The 16,155-nt window shown below is 49.3% G+C and overlaps 1 protein-coding gene across 1 annotated transcript; it reads right to left on the bottom strand.

Annotated features, from left to right (window-relative positions):
* Positions 1-54: 54 nt before the first annotated feature.
* On the bottom strand, positions 55-10,525 carry LOC144152635 (uncharacterized). The gene is made up of 2 exons (XM_077683981.1): positions 7,827-10,525; positions 55-152 (listed from the first exon to the last, which is right to left on the bottom strand). Exon 1 carries the CDS (start codon positions 8,312-8,314, stop codon positions 7,841-7,843), a length of 474 nt encoding a protein of 157 aa, XP_077540107.1. The 5' UTR covers positions 8,315-10,525; the 3' UTR covers positions 55-152; positions 7,827-7,840.
* Positions 10,526-16,155: the final 5,630 nt, after the last annotated feature.

The raw sequence follows: 16,155 nt of genomic DNA on the forward strand, positions 1-16,155 counted from the left end.
ATAGCAGGCTACTCTGGATCAAGGCATCGAAAGAAATAAGGAAACGACATCAATGCTGCGAAGTGCGTGTTTAATGGGAAGCTTTTATACGCGTTCCCCCGCAGATTTCCTCGTCGTCGCGGAATGTGTGGCATCCACGTCTTCATGAAGAACTGAAAAAATAAACAAAAAATGAAAGGCATATTTCAAAGGCGTGAATCGAATTAGACTCCATGCGTGACGTGGTACTGCATCTGCCGTCGTGTTCGGCGAGGGTTTATGAATGCCGTGTAGTTAGATCTGATAAGTACAAGAGAATAATAAAAAAATGGTTCAGGTTTAACTCTTCTAAACCTACTTATCACGAGAGAAAGCAAGGACAATGTACACAGTGTTTAGATAAATTTGCCTTTGCTTGACATTTCGCAGCCTGCCATATATGCTTGACGATTTGATTCATCCCTTCGCTTGCGCTGAAGGGTGCGTACAGAGAGCCCAGCCGACAGGCCATCAACGGCGAGACAGAGGGATCAAGCCTCGGCAAAGCAGGTTTCGTGTGCGTGCATCCTGTATGCTCTATAGTCTCCCTTCCTGTAAACCTAATCAGCCCAGCGTTTTCAGATGTCAGTCATTAAAACCTCGCCTGGTCACTCGGTATACGCTTGCACTGAACCGCACGTTCAGACGGCCAGCCACCGCTGGGAGATAAGGGAGACGCCAAGTACAGCCTCGATCGATCGCCTAGTTACACTTACGCGGTACTACCGCAGTTACGAAAGCTCCCAGCTAGCGAAGCTATGCGAAAGGCGCAGCTTGCGCAGAAAAGAAGACGAGCCTTGCGCGCCGGCGGCTGAAGGCCATTGCGACGCGATGAATGACCTTGAAAGATGTAGCGTAGTATAGCTTTCGCTCTGAAGATACAGTGGGTTGGTGGAATGGAGACTTGGCCTACTGAACGGCGGCTAGTATGCATTACAACCTGGGCTACTCACGAACCCCGTCGCTCCTTCGACTAGACAGAGGTAGGATGGAAAAACCACAAGGGGAAACCGCACCCAAAGTCAATGGTCCCTGCTTAGACCATGGAATCCTGTAGGCATAAGCGTCGGTTTCGCGTTCCATAGGTTATACATGCATACGGCACGTTGCAAGACGTTTAGGCTGTATTAGAGAGCTGAATGTGTTCAATATTCAAACAAACGAGCATACGCTTTCAGTGGAAGGTATCGGTAGCAGCGTTTGATGGCTGACGAAAAGGACAGAAGTATTGTATCTCGTTCGTAACGTTCGTTCGCAGTAAAAGCTTGCTGTGCGGCTGCGTAAAATGGTTTTTCTAAGTTTCTAAACGAGTCTAGGATTCCTGCAAACGCGACTCTAGTTCTCAGAGCAGCCACCACATGCCACATGAAAATGACGTCATCCTTTTTGCTCTTATAATTTTCGCTCGACCGGTTCGACTGTCAACTGCGACGGCGGGGTCCACATAACAGTTTACCGGAAAGAATATTGCAGGATGGCATGTGAGTGCCTTTGGCGACGGCCTGACTCGCCGCTCCCTTCCAGAGTCTGGCAGTTCTTTTGCGTTGGTATTTCAGTATAGTTTTGAAAGGATGTCCTCTGCGAAGTGTTTTATGACTAGTACTAAATGTACAGCCTCCCAAATTTTTAATAATATAGCGGGAGCGACGGCCGATCGGACTGTCAGCGCCTTATCACGGTAAATTGGCCAGGGTACGCGCACGCGCATGGGACTATCTGTTGTGGGAGCGTCGCTTTCCGCTGCTCTTCAAAGGGCAACACACCCCCTGTTTTTCTGATATTGCAAGGCCGTTTCGCTACCGCCAAATGTAGCTAAGCAGCGCGGGGCACAAAGTCATTCAGATGCAGTGGCAGGGGGTGTACCACTCTCATGGAAACAGTGTAGCACACGACACTCATACGGCAGATGGCCCTATGCGCGTACGCGTACTCTCACCTATTTCGCTGCTGAACCATCGCCTCCTGTATTTTTACAATGCCAAACGCATCAGCCCGGACCGGCCAACCAAGCCCTCTCCCTCTACTCCGGCCACTCTCCCCCAATCGCCAGCCTTCCCAGTGCTTTAATCACGTGACCGGTTCATCCTGGGGCGACGCGTGGTGGAAAACGGCAACCAAGCTATTTTGTTCTGCCACTTCTCATAAGGGGCGCTGCAATGATCACATTTTCTTTGTATGAATGTCACATTGCTGTTTCGAACCCCGCCATACCGGCAATACTGCTGTCGTTCGCCAACAGTGGCCGTAGACGCGGTGGATGCGCTTCAGGCCGTTGCAACGTGACGCGGCGCATTTATCGCCTCCGCTTGTTTGTTTTCTGGCCGACCTGTCTCCTTGATAGCAGCCAAGGCTAAAAATGACTGCTGATAAAGTTGATTTAAGCACCTTGGCTGCTCGGGCTGTCGGCGGCTCATGTTGTCGTCGTCCTTCGTCGTCATATTCTCATGTGGTCGCGGTACTAAAACACCAGGACACTCATTTCCCAACGCCTCGCGCTAGAAATGTTTCATGTACGTGGGAAAAACGCGTCGCAGAACAACACACCGGGACACTCGCTTTTCGTTCGCGCTTCCTTGTTTACACCTATTCCGCTCTAGTCGCTTTAGTCTTAAAATTTGCAGTTCTGCGTTTCCAATTTCCCTTCTCCACCGTCTTCGTAATTGGGATGTCTGGTGCTGTGTGCTAAGAGAAACTTACAATCTTTGAATACATGTACACAGTGTATGCTTTGCCCCTCCCCAGGTTTCGTGTTAGTGCACATGGCCCGGTCATTTTTTACTCAGTAGGGCCAACAAAAAAAAAAAGTTATCATCAGGTAAGTCTACTAAGAACCTCTGACGAACTATACAGGGATTCAAAAATAATAATAATAAACAGTGACAAACATCGTGCTCGGCAGATTTTATTCGGACTAATATTGAAGTGGTGTGGAATTCAAAAATTCAGAAGAAAGTAATAGATAAGAAAAGCGCTTGACGTTTGTTGGTTCCGCAAAACATGCATGCCTAAATCGCCTAAAATGCAGACGGCAGATGGGCGGGGTTTGTTTTCTGGTTTGTACAAATGAAACTAGGGCGAAGTCTAACTGAAACTTTCACACGCTATTAATTGTCGCAGAAACGTGTATTGGCACAAAGAAAAAGTATTGCGCTAATTTTATAACGGTTAAAATTAGTCTATTCGTTTTCACTAAAGCTCTTACTAATGACCGACGTTGTCAGGCATAATCTCAGATGACCCGCAGACGGAAATGGTTCGCGCAAAACTCCAGCAAACAATTCCGCGTTATATCATTTTTGTATTTGTACCATATATTTTTTTTTGTTTGCCTCCAATTTAAATAACCCCCTTACGCAGCGTGTTTGCCGCGCATCGCGCATCTTTACAGCCACTAAAACATTCAACCAGGTCGCGCAGTTTGAAGGAAATGCAAATCGGAACTCTCACAATACGCTGGCACGGCTATATGTCCTCGAAGCGAGATTCGTCTCGAGCGTACGCAAAAAAAAAGCTTAGTAAATATTACTTCTGTCGACGAGCATTGATAGCGTCGATATAGCTTTGAAGTTTCTTGGACGCGCCACGCGCACAAATAAATCAAACATGTAGTTATTGATGGGTTTGCGTTTGCATGGTTAAATAAAAGTACTTTTTTTTTAATAAGGCGGGGCATGGACGGCTGCAATTTTAATGGGAACCATACTTTCGCGAATGTCGTACTTTATCAAAGAATGGGTTTGAGCTAATTGGTACTGCATGATCAGCACCTTCAAGCCCGAAAATTCTCGGACGCAGGACGAGACGGACAAGGACAGCTCATGCCCTTGCCCGGAATGTCCTACATAAGAATTTTTTCCCGCTAAAATTGTTAATCGCAATTTATGTTTTTAATAACAACGGCTGCATGAGTGTCGTTCTTAGTATTTTTACTTTATTACGAAATAAAAATCTTTCCATGCCTACCATTGCTTGCCGAGTGCCCCCACAGCCAGGACCGTGTAACACCCTGCATTTCCACAAAAAAATGCACAACTGGCGGAAATAACACCCGTGTTTGTTTTAATTGAGTAGATTGAAATAATTGATCGAACATAATTTCGAAAAAATAGAAAGAAACACAACACAAAAATTTAACAACAGCGAAGTGACGAAATAAAAAAAATTGTGCGCACCCTGCGCGCTGGCACCGTTTCAAAAAGCCGCCTGTACTAAAGAGTTGTTCAGCGCCAAGCAGAAAGCTTTGTCACGGCGCCTAGGGCCTAGGCGAAGAAGCCGGAGCGAAGGGAACAGGCACCAGAGGGGGAGGCCTGGCCTTCCACGAATCGTCCGCTGTCGAGTTGACTTGTTGCCCCGCTAGCCCGCTCCCGGCCCGGTTCATCCCGCGGCCCCATCTTGTGGCGAATCAGCGAACCAGGCGTACCCGGCCACGGCCTCCGCGATCGGCTGCCGGCGGCGCGCCGTTGCTCCGGCCGTCCCATTCGGCGCGTCCCCCAGCAAAAACATGTAATGCGGCTAACGCCTGAACGCGCCGCGAGATGGCGGTGTTAGCCGATGGTTGGGAAGCTTGCACCGGCTCCCCTGGACGGCTTTGCGGAGCCTTTGTTGCTGCGTTTCTTCGCTGCCGGGATCAGGCAGAACTGTGTTGCAGCTTTATTTTTGTTAAGCTGACCAACCGAACGACCAGGTCATGAAGTCCGCTTGTCTAGGAGCTTCGAGGAACAGCACTGAAACCCAGGTATGTCACTGTGCCGTGAAAAGTTAATCGCGCTGTGATTGTTGCGCTGTGATCAGTGCATGACATTTCGGTGCGGGGACATTTGGGGACGAGAACTTTTCGGCGAGCGAATTATCGGGTGCCTGCCTGCTGGAACAGCCGTTATATTTTTATTTCCGCGTAGGGTGGGTTATGGACAACAATCAAGCGCAGTGATTGCATTTTTATACAGGTGCCGTGTTTGATTTTCGGCAGTTATTTTTAGAAATTTAATTTTTGTATATTTCGTGTTTGAAGCCTCGTTCACGGAACACGTGTTATGCAGCCTATTGATTATATGATTTTGCCCATGTTTTTTTTTATTTACGACAAGATATTTATATTCGTTGTTTGCGGCATGCAGCTATTTGCGGCGCATTGTAAGTCATTTGAAGAACCCGCGCATGTAAGCAGCTGTAAAGGCTGGCCTGAATATTACACTGCTGAAATGGCGTGCAAAATATTGTGAAGCTTTCGGCGCTCCAGCCTGCGAGCACTCGTTGCTCGCAGGCTGGAGCGTGATCTAGATTTATGTGATCGAGAAAAACGACAGCGATGGGCTGAGAAAAAGCTTCGAATAGCTTTCGAATATCCCGAATAGCATTCATTGAAGCGCCGCATCCGACTTTAATTAAAGGATTCAATGCAACTGGCGTTGGTGCAAAATATGGATTTTTTTTTACCGAAATCTCGGCAGAAACCATTGTTTGACTTTTACACTTTTTTTTCAGCCACTGCTTGCAAATGTTGGTGCAACTGTCACGGACAAAGCCGCGTACCGCAAAAAACTGCTGCCCAAGCCCCTGCATCGCAAAGTGCTTCGTGTGTGAACTGTTCCGTTTTTGAAGACATGCAGATGCCTTGAAAGTGTAGATTTGTGAATGTAAGTGCAATATCGTTTGTAAATAACTGTTTAATAAACTATGCAGCTCTTGAACGAGTGTGCAGTAAACATTTGGTTTCCAACTTTTAGTGTGTACATAAGTGGCTAATGTCCAAAACAAACATGAAAGCTGTCATCATTGCTTAGCACATAGACGTGCTTTGAAATCAGTAATTGAAAATTTAAATGTGCCGGGTATTCATTCCAAAATAGGAAAAATGGGCTTGCCTGTGGCCACCGAAATACGTTTAAGAATACAATGAAATCAGAGTGCACCTGACTAAGTTTTTTAAATTTGTTGCGACTGAAATTGAAACCATATTACTTGCTTAACGCGCATGTGTAGAGCAGATTGCCGCATCCTTGAGGCTATCGCTCAACGTAATCTCCTTAAACGCGTTAATTCTAAAAATAAGACGGGTGCTTTTCTGCCAAACAGGCATTAATTCGAAGGCTAGATAAGAGCACAGCCATCTGTCGTGGGTACGACGCGATCGCGCTCCACGCTCTACTGAATTGCATTATCCATGCAGACTATATAAAATACATAAGCCGGGATAAGAAATACCCGAAAAAATAATGACATTTTAGCGAACCGAACGTTATTTCGGCGCCAGAAATTTCCCATCGGTGGTAGCGAATATTGTCCGTGCGTCGAGGGCATAAAGCGGCACAGCCCATGTTAAATAAGTCGCATTGCTGCAATCGCAGCTAAAATAAATGCATTTTCAGGTTCTATGAGCCGCTTTGCACCCATAAAATCAGCTATGCTTTCTTTTTGTTGTGATAGGAAGCGCGAAAGTTGACGAAAAGCCATTTCGATGAGCGTTCCAGCATACATGGCTTTCGTTCCAACCATCGGCTGCGCGCGCCGCGGTGCGGCCGCATACGCGGCCACGCCCCCTTTTCAACTTACGCTCTCCCCGGGCGATTGGGACGGCCGGAGCAACGGCGCGCCGCCGGACGCCGATCGCGGAGGCCGTGACCCGGCTCTCCCATTGAGAAGCGGGCGATACGTTTGGCATTGTAAAAATACAGGAGGCGATGGCTGAACACGTACCTTGATAAGGCGCTGACATGCCGGTCGGTCGTCGCTCCCGCTATATTATTAAAAATTTGGGAGGCCGTACTTCTTACACCCACCTACAAGCCTTTTTTCCCTGTTGATCATATATTTTATACAATTGGAATAAAAGAAAGCATCCGATAATAATTGTACTCATATTAGATCGCTACAACTGCGCAACGGCACTGTCAAGTAAAAAATAAAATAGTGGCGGCCATTTTTTTTTGAAGTTTGATATCATTGCCATGCTTTTGAAAAAAATTACATTGATGTACTTTTTTTGTAATTGATGTAAATAGCAGAAAGCCTGCAGTTACACACCGTGTTCCAAAAGGCAAGTGCAATTGGTGCAACCTGTCTGTTACGTCGCCACTACAATGAAGGTAGTGTCTATTATCCCGGCAACCGTGAGAATTGCCGTCAGGAATTTCTCACGGCAGTCGCCTCTGATTGGCTAAGCACGCCCCCGGGAGATTTTATGGGGCAAATATTTCCTAAAAACTCCTTCCCGCAGATGCTCCTGTGGCCCTGTGCTGTGGCACTGCCTTTTTAAACGAAAAGGCTTTGGTCCAAGTCCAGCATGGCCGAAGTTTTTTTTTTTTTTTTTTTAGCTTTCGAACTTTTTGAATTTTTAGCTCATAGTGATTTTGTTAATGCTTTTTTATTCTGGTTAATAATCTATCAGCAGATCGACGCACAGGACTTCTAGAATAGGCTGGATTACGTTAAATATAGATTGTATGCTGTATCGTTGGTCTGGGTTAGGTTAGGATTTTTGCAGTTGGGCTGGATTTGGGTAGGCCATGATACGTTAGGTTGGGTTACGTTGGGGGGTAATATTATTCAGCGAAGTTTAGGCCAGCCAGCTGTTATGGAAACTGCCGTTAGGATTTCCCGGAGGTAATTCTCCCGGGTGCCGTGAGATCAGACGCCGCCTACAATGAATTTCTGGAATTCATTCTTTTTACAGTATCGTGACGTGAACCATACATCCGGTAGTTGTACAGTTTTATTTGAGTTTGCATAAAAGTTTTTCGCAAGATACGAATCTAAATAGACTGGTAACCAATGCTTCAAGTAAGTGCTTGGTCAATCTGTGGGCTGACCTTTAGTTTGCTGCTTATTGACCTGGGGGCCTGTGTGGCGGCATCGCCGGGATGTTGAGGCCGCCATCTGCGTAGTCCTCGTCATCTTGGAACTCCTCGTCTGATTCTGGCGCAGAATCCGTATCTTCTGGGTCATACGGCACGCCATCTGCAGGGTCTTCATCAACTTCGGGATCCGCGTCTTCTGGTTCTGCGTCAGAATCGCCGTGTCCTTGATCATACGACGCTGTAGCGCACTGGACGCGTTCGGAACTTGGGTCGGTGGCTACCGGCTGTTCAGCGTCGGTGACTCCAGACTCGAAAATGTCGTCGTCCGCATCGCTTCCAGCAGGGGTACAGTTGCTTTCATCGCCGTTGGCATCACCGCTCCCGCTGCTGCTTGAAGACAGTGTGCAAACACTCAGCAGTTCCGAACAGCAGCTGGCGGCGTCTTCGGCACTAGCTTCGTCCGCCATTTTCGAACTAGGATCGGCGCAGCTGGACGCCATATCAAGGGCCGCTAAAGAACGTCTCAATACTTGACGAACGCAGGGGGGGAACTGGTATTTGAAGCCTCAGCGATGCCTTTATAGCGTTGCTACGCCGTCGGAGACCGTCGTGGGGCCTGTCGCTCAAGAACCGCGTTCTTCCACGAGCGACGACGATGGTGATGCTCTTTGTCTTCTTCGCCGTCCTCTTCGTCGTCTTCTGTGGGTGGTAAGGGCTTCGGGTAACCAATATTTTTTTTCACCGAACGCGGGGGCTTCCACCAGGGGGCCAACTGATGCGGGCGAGCTTCACATCGGCTCCACGAAGTACCAGTCCTCTGACTCTCCAATTGGGTGCAAGGCCACAAAACCAGTACCACTCCACAGACATTCTCAACGCGATCACCGGGAGACCAAATTTTACTCAGGCAAGCCATTATTTCTCATTTTACGAACCCGGGAAGTTTCAAGGCGGCGGCCGCCACACTAACCCTAAATCAAGGGTTAGCCGGCCAGCGGCGGTTACGCAATAGCGTCCTCGATCCTCGAAGCCAAGATGTGCGCCTAATTCGAAGAAGTAATTTCGCCTGAGGAGTTTTGTCCAAAACGGAGGATGGGAGCTTGTGGGACAACGCGTGTCCAGACACCGACAGCGCACAGCAAGCTCGACGCCCACTGGGGCAAATACCCAAGCCAAGAAAGCAGCGAGGGAAATTAAGAACGTCAAGGCATCGATCATCGAAGCCGCAAGAATGCCAGCCTTACCGCTGGAAGAAATCAAGATCATCACACGACCGAGAGGTGGCCTCGACATGGCCTAGCTAGGGGCCACGGAAGTCTTCATGGCGATCAACGAGCGGCTGGTTTCAACAACAACAAAGAGAGCGAGGACGTCCTGTGCCCGAACATTCCATAGAACATCATCGTGGTAATATGCATCGAAGAGGTCGTCGTCGTCTTCGCGGTGAGTGGTGGATTCAAAGTCATCATCAGTATTGCAGACTTTTACCAGTTCATAGGCAGCGGTGGCGGGAAGTTGTCTCGTGAAGGATTGGCACACCCGTAGCCATGTGTCCAAGTATCCATTCTGAATAATTGCTAATTATGGATAATTATCCATGTCTCCAATTATCCATAAAAGGCCGCGGTGAGTTCTCCCAAGCAGGGTGTCTTTTCAGCCGCAGCATTAGCGCTGGAGTATTTTTCTTTACATGCGCGGAGCGCTTGACAACAGCGCTGGTTTTTTTTTTTTTTTTTTGCTTATAACACCCTCTCTGAACTCCCTGAAGCACAACAGACAAGTCAATTGGCACGCCTGTCCCTCACTCCTACCGGCCGAACTGTCCTCAGGGCACTAGGCCGCCCCACGCCGAACGCTCATAACGAGCTTCACCCCCTCCCTCCCCACATCCGGGCCAACATCAAGGCGGCACCAATTCCACGTCACATGCATCCCGTTTACAACCCCGGCCGACGCAAATCCAGAGTGAAGCACCTTCAACGGAAGTACTCGTCAGCCCCGGATGCTCGCTATAGCGACATCGCCCAAACCCCATCACACCCCCGCTCGACCCTAGCAGTCACGGACAACGAGGGCACCGTTCTCAACGCCGCTACCTTCCTTCATCTCTCTTCAACCGCTGCTGAAGCCACCATTGCCCTCGCGGCGGCCACCACACACCCACCACCCACCTAACCATAATCACAGATTCTCAACAAGCCTGCCGACATTACCTCAAGGGAAGAGTACCCCCGGTGGCGCTCAAGCTCCTGAACGCCATTCCCGACCTACCTATAATAACCATCGTATTGACCCCGGGACACGCCTCACTCCCTGGGAATGAAGCAGCACATGATGCGGCCCGCGAGCTTCACTCCCGGGCGTTCCCTACAGGGCCGGGCGGGTCGGACTCTACGACGGCCACTATCCATCCTCTTCAACCCTGCTTCCCCGACATCTTAGCACGCTACCGCCACGTTCGCCCAAGGTATCTCCGCCCCACCCTACCCTGTCCGTCGAAGAATCACGAATCTGGCGCAGACTACAAACTGGCACATACTACAACTCCACCATCCTCTCCCACATCTCCCCCTCACGTTTCGAGTACAACTGCCCGGACTGTCAAGTTTCAGCCCCCACGGCCCACCTCGTCTTCATGTGCCCTCAACACCCTGTTCCTCTCCCTTCCCCTACCCCCCGAGCAGTCGGAGTGCGCGTTGACCAGCTCGGACCTGCAGGAGCAGCTCAGCCTGATCCAGCGCGCCACGCGAGCAGCGGCGGCGCGCTGCCTCCTGAACTGAGGAAGCCACCCACCGTTTTTTTTTTTTTCTTTTTTTTTTCTCAATAAACGTTTTGCCTCCGTCTCCTCTTGCTGAAGCCACTGGAGAGCCGGGGACTCGGCCGTCGCCGCGAAGCACGCGATCATGAGCGTCGCCATTTCCTCGCTCCCCGGGGTTTTTTAGTCCTTTTTTTTTTTTTGTGCTACAGCCGCTGCGCGTGGCGGGGGACGCTTGGCGGTCACCGCGAGGGACGCGCTCACGAGCGCTCGGCATTTTTTTTTTTTCTGCAACGGCGAACAATGGCTTTACAGCAGCTCCGCTGTTAATAAGCCCATAATCAGCATAATCAGGCTGCGCAGCTTTCGACTGCGTATACTCAAGATGGCCACTGTTAATTTCCAGTGAGCGAAGTATGTAACTGTACACACAAGAGAACTGTAAGTGCGACTGTACTGATAAGAGATAATGAAAGGAGACTGATAACAGCCATGCAACACGGCGGCACATAAGAACAGATTGTCGCGCCACATAATGCATTCTTGAGTGTTTCACTAGGTGCTCTGGAGTAAATGCGCTGGTCATCGCCACCTCTTCTGTTTTTTAGTGATTTCAAGGAGGTGGTGCAGGCCTGGGAAGTACAAGTCACCACGTTAGAGCTCTGCGCTGCAATTGGACGCGCATAAAGAGTGAAATGTCGTCCTTATAAAAAAAACCAAGCTTATCAATCGCCGACCAATCCCACACTGCAGGAAATTGCTACTCTGTATGTGTGTATCACATTGGGAACAACGACAGCTATGCGCTGGCAGGCCTAAAGTTTGACCTTGAAGTCTGGGACGACAATCGGGACCCGATGCTTCACGTATAATGAGTAGACTTTCCCAACTCGTACCTGTTCACAACGTTATGTATGGAACTGTTACGTTAGGCATAACGCCCAATTCTTAGGCTTAACGCTAGGCACCCATTGTACGTCAGGTTGCGGGACTGCGGTCGATGGCGCTGACCTCAGAGGCCTAACTTCGGCCATCAAATACCCGCGTCAGCCCCAACCTCTGCTGCGCATCAACCTTAGCGCGAGCGGTTAACCAAAATTTGCGTAATAGGCGATGATTCACCAAACCGGCTTCATGGAAAGGAGAAGACGTCCAGGAGGGGGCGGGCCTTCAGCCCGTTACCTGCCACCGCCATTCGGACTTCGATTCTCCTCGAGACACTTCCTCAAAATAGTTTATCTCTCTCTTTCTTTCTCTCATGGAAAAAAAAAATCTCGCAGGCTTCCTTGGAAATGACATCGAAAGGCGATATCGTTTTTGATGCTGTCAAGGTAAGTACAATACGTTAATTAGGTTGCAGATGTTGAAATTCGCGGCAACGCAGCCAATATAGACATTCTACAGAGCGGCGCGCTGAGCGCGGTCATGTTGGGCAACGACGCCATTCGCCAATGCCGGCGTTTTAGAAAGCATTTCTCGCCGTGGTCTTCGCTCGTGCCCTTGCGCATTGGCGAGCGCCGGCGTGGCTTGATGGACGAATTTGACATTTTATGTCGAGTGTTGCTACGAATGGTGACTTAGCGTCAAACTAGGTAGTGCCGAATGCCAACCTTCACAGATTACTTAGTCACGAAAAATAGCCCATACAGGTTGTTGGAGCAGTGTTTCGATTGGCGTCTGTCGCAGCTATATTTTCCTGTTTACAAATTCCGTCCAACGTGAAGCTGTCCGACGTCTTTAGTTTTTTTCGTATTTCTGTGTACTTCCTGAGAGCAACAAAGCATAAAGGCTGTAACGTCCAAGTAATATGACTAATAACGTTTCAAAGCTTGTTTTTGAGAGGTTACTTTCTAGCGTAGGCTAAAATGATTGACGGTGGGCATAATACAAGAGCATAATGGGCAAAATGGTGGAGCATAAAATCAGCTGCCAAAGTGAAGACGCGATCGCAGCGCAGCCTACTGCCAATAGCGGAGAGCGGCAGAAGCCTCAGACGTAAACAACATTCTCAGGAGTCTTGACTAATTGCGACACACTCCATCCAGTGCTTTAAACCACTTTGCCATAGGTCGCTGCTACGAGCGGTTCTAAGTGTGAAGCGTCGAGACATTCCTCAGCATTGGCCCAGAAAATGGCACGTTATCATTCACTGGATTCGAACCAGTGTTGCGGAGTTACCACTCCGGAATCAAAATGACTCCGGATTCATTGCACCTTTTCCCGACTCCGGAATGGAATGGGAACGGAATGGCGACAACGCTTGGAGAATGGAATGGGAATGAAATTAGCCGCATTTTGAACGGAATGGAATGGGAATGGAATTGCCAGGATTTTTAGGCCATCTGCGGCAATTTTCTGGGATGTAAAACCAAGTTAGCTGTTTGAACCAGCAGAATTTGTATAATGATATTATTTGCAATAACTTCTCCTTCTCCAAGTAGGTGGCTTAGGTCTCCGGGGAAACACGTAAGGGGGCCCGCTGAAGCAGATGATAACTGAGGATCGGTGCGTGGCGATAGTTTTGCGTCCTGTGGCTGGTGGTGGGACCGAAGAAGCCAAAGGAGGACGTGATAGACACTGCGAGGCAGCCACGTGCGCTAACGGCACTCTTAAAAAAAAAAACGTCGTGGCACTTCCTAACACAACACTAACTAGTTACTTGTCCCAGTATAAACTAGGTACTTAGTGCTTTTACTAACTGGTCATGCATAACCCAGTAAGAAGTTACGCGTAACAATGCGGATCTGCTGCTGAGCGCGCCGGACGACATAGATATATTCGACACGCACATATCATACGTACACAACCAACAAATAAATTGAGCAAGAAAACCAACGGGATGCACGAGGAGAGCGAGTATAACTTAGTTACCTTAGAAACGCGCCTGCTTTTCTTGCTTTTATTGCCGGCAGCGGAAAGCCTTCTGAGAGAGTCGGTGGGCTTGTTGCCAAGATGAAATATTTCAGCAATAATTTTAGAATTATGCATTTCAATGTGAGTATATACAAGACAACATGTGGATTTGCGAAAACTTTTTGATCGTGATTTGGAGTCAGAAAATTACTGTAGTTATTATGTTCAATAATTCACATAATTCTGTTGCTATCAGTGAATCTTAGTATCAAACAAGAAGCAGTTACAAAGTGCACAGTCTAGACAAGCAACGGTTCCACACCTAGTGGCAGGACCTACGTAACGTTTTGGGGATGGTAAAGTTCGCAAGGAGTTAGTAAATACAGCCGTTACTACCCTTTTACGAGCTTTTTTGTTAAGAGTGTGGTTACCTGTGCTCCCCTTGACGTGCGCGGGGGTCCCGACCAAAGTAATGTATAAAAATAGCGAACTCTTGGGTTTGCTCTGAAACCGTCTGTAAGGTCCACTTATGAGATTAGCGGCCAGGCGCCCGGGCTGCGCGTGGGAACCCACCACTGTCTGGGGGCCCAGCACGGTGGACTCTACGCTGCAGCCGTCGCTAATTCGTCACGGCGCGCACGGGAGACGGATTGTCTGGCCCACCGCATACCACAAGGATAATCCCCCATTGAGAAAGCAGTCAGCGCCGCCGGATTCCGGGAACGTCTGCCTGACGTGCGGAGGTGGTGGGATTACCGGCGTCGGGACGAGCGCCGCACGAGTCTCCATTGTTAATGCGCCCCGGTCAGCCTGACGCACAGTCGCGTCTTTCGCTCTCACCCCTCGGGGTCGTGCGTGCCTGCTGGCCCGCGAGCGGTCCGTTGACTCAGAGATGGCGGCGACTCATTGAATATTCCGTGGCGTGCTGAGTGACAGCTGTCTACGTGAATTTGGGCACTCCCATACGCGTGTACGAACGCCACAGGGGCGTTCCCGAGAGAGGGTGATCTCGAGGTTTTATAAGGCCGGACTTGGCCGTTGGAAATGTTTCTCGTCTGAGCGCCGAGCTGGGCAGTTCCCGGCAAGACAAGGAGTCTCGACCGTTAAAGCTAGGTTGGGATTTGTGAGCCCCCTAGGCAAGAGGTTAAGATTGCGGTACCGGGCAACTAGATGGATCTTGCGGCGAGACAGGGTCTCGGCCGTTGTTTCTCGAGTGGTTTGTGTACGCTCCGAGAATAGGAGAGTTAGACGAAGTTGAGGAGCTCGAGTGATTTGTGGGCACTCGGAGCTAGCGTCTAGCCGAGGTTTGAAGTTTTTCTTTTTATTTCTCATGTACCCAGTTTTCGTACTGTAAATAGCTGTATATAAACTCTTCGTTTCACTTAATCATCCCCAACGCCTCGAGTTCGTCAATTCGACCGCCATCGATCTCCAAGAACTTCAACACCATCGCCCTGCCAGCCTCCTGCCAAATCAGCCAGAGCCCGGGCGATTGGGTTCCTGATCGACAGCGGACTTCGGGGAAACGATCTTTACTCCGTCAGCTAGGGGCCCACGGCATGAATTGTTTACAGCATTTCATGAGCATTAGGAACACACGCACAAAGATGTGACAACTTGTGTCCGGGTAACAAGAGCGGTCGTAAGTATAATGCCAAGGAAATCAACAAGCGAAACGAGATTAATGTGTAAGAGGTGGTGACCTGTGTACGGTGAATGCTAAGTTAGGCTGTTTCGTGACGCTGCCATGCTGTCCGTCGGGATGTCACAATAGCAATTCTGCTCAGTGCTCTGCGAAGCTAAGGATCCTCTGCAAGGCTAAGGATGTAGATGTCAGCAGGGTACAGACGACGTGCCTGCGATATAGCTGCGGCAGTGCAATGGCACTGGTGTGATGATACGCGAAGCGCAAAGCCGGGTAACTTGTGACAGGCTGTGTAAAACGAAAGAAGCAGACAGCAACGTACTCTTCCTAGGGGTAGCATGAACACCTCGTTGGTAAATATTTGTTGGGATCGGCTGAAAGGTCAGTCCATAAAGATGTGGGGACGGTTGATGCGTTTCAGTCTCTTGGGGCGAATAAACCGGAGGTAACGTCGTACTCGCGCCATTGCAAAGTGGCCACCTGGCGGCAAGTCCGTGTACGGGTGGTCGTGGAGATCGGGAGATCCGCGTGGGAGATCTGCATGAGCAGGTAGAACTCCAGGTTGTGAGGTGGAAAATACGCGTACCACGTCGTTACCTCACCCCCCCCCCCCCCCGTTATTCCACGTGCCCCGGCGTGCAGGCGATGCCACCGCTTTCGCACCCTCCTACCCCCCCCCCCCCACCCCCCCTCCCCCCACATATGCATATATTGTCACCTGTGTGTGGAGCTGACACGCAACAGCTTATTCAGCACTCCTTCGCTTTTGACCTGCGACGACACAACCATAGTGTTTTTCAACATTGTGATATTCAAGCTCCATCCATAAGAAGATATTGAAACAGCCTCAACACTTTGCCACGTTACCCCAGCTTGGCATTGCTCGCGGCTTGGCACTAGTGATGAAATACAGTAATCCCCCGTAATAAAGAAGTCAGCGGGACGGCGAAAAATTCCATTATAAGCGGTATTTTGATATAAGCGACCACTCGAGAAAACTAAAGTAGTTGAGCTTTATTTGCGCCACAACTGCGAGGAATTCAAGCACAATGTATTCAGTGAAGCACAGCTTTATTCAGGTGCAAAAA

This window comes from Haemaphysalis longicornis, unplaced genomic scaffold (assembly GCF_048455015.1).
Source record: "Haemaphysalis longicornis isolate Haplotype H1 unplaced genomic scaffold, Haemaphysalis longicornis Haplotype H1 scaffold_9, whole genome shotgun sequence".
In the NCBI taxonomy this organism is placed as follows: Eukaryota; Metazoa; Arthropoda; class Arachnida; order Ixodida; family Ixodidae; genus Haemaphysalis; species Haemaphysalis longicornis.

Bases quoted from the DNA above. Each gene is read 5' to 3' on its own strand.
- LOC144152635 (XM_077683981.1), bottom strand. From the start codon at position 8,314: ATGGCGTCCAGCTGCGCCGATCCTAGTTCGAAAATGGCGGACGAAGCT.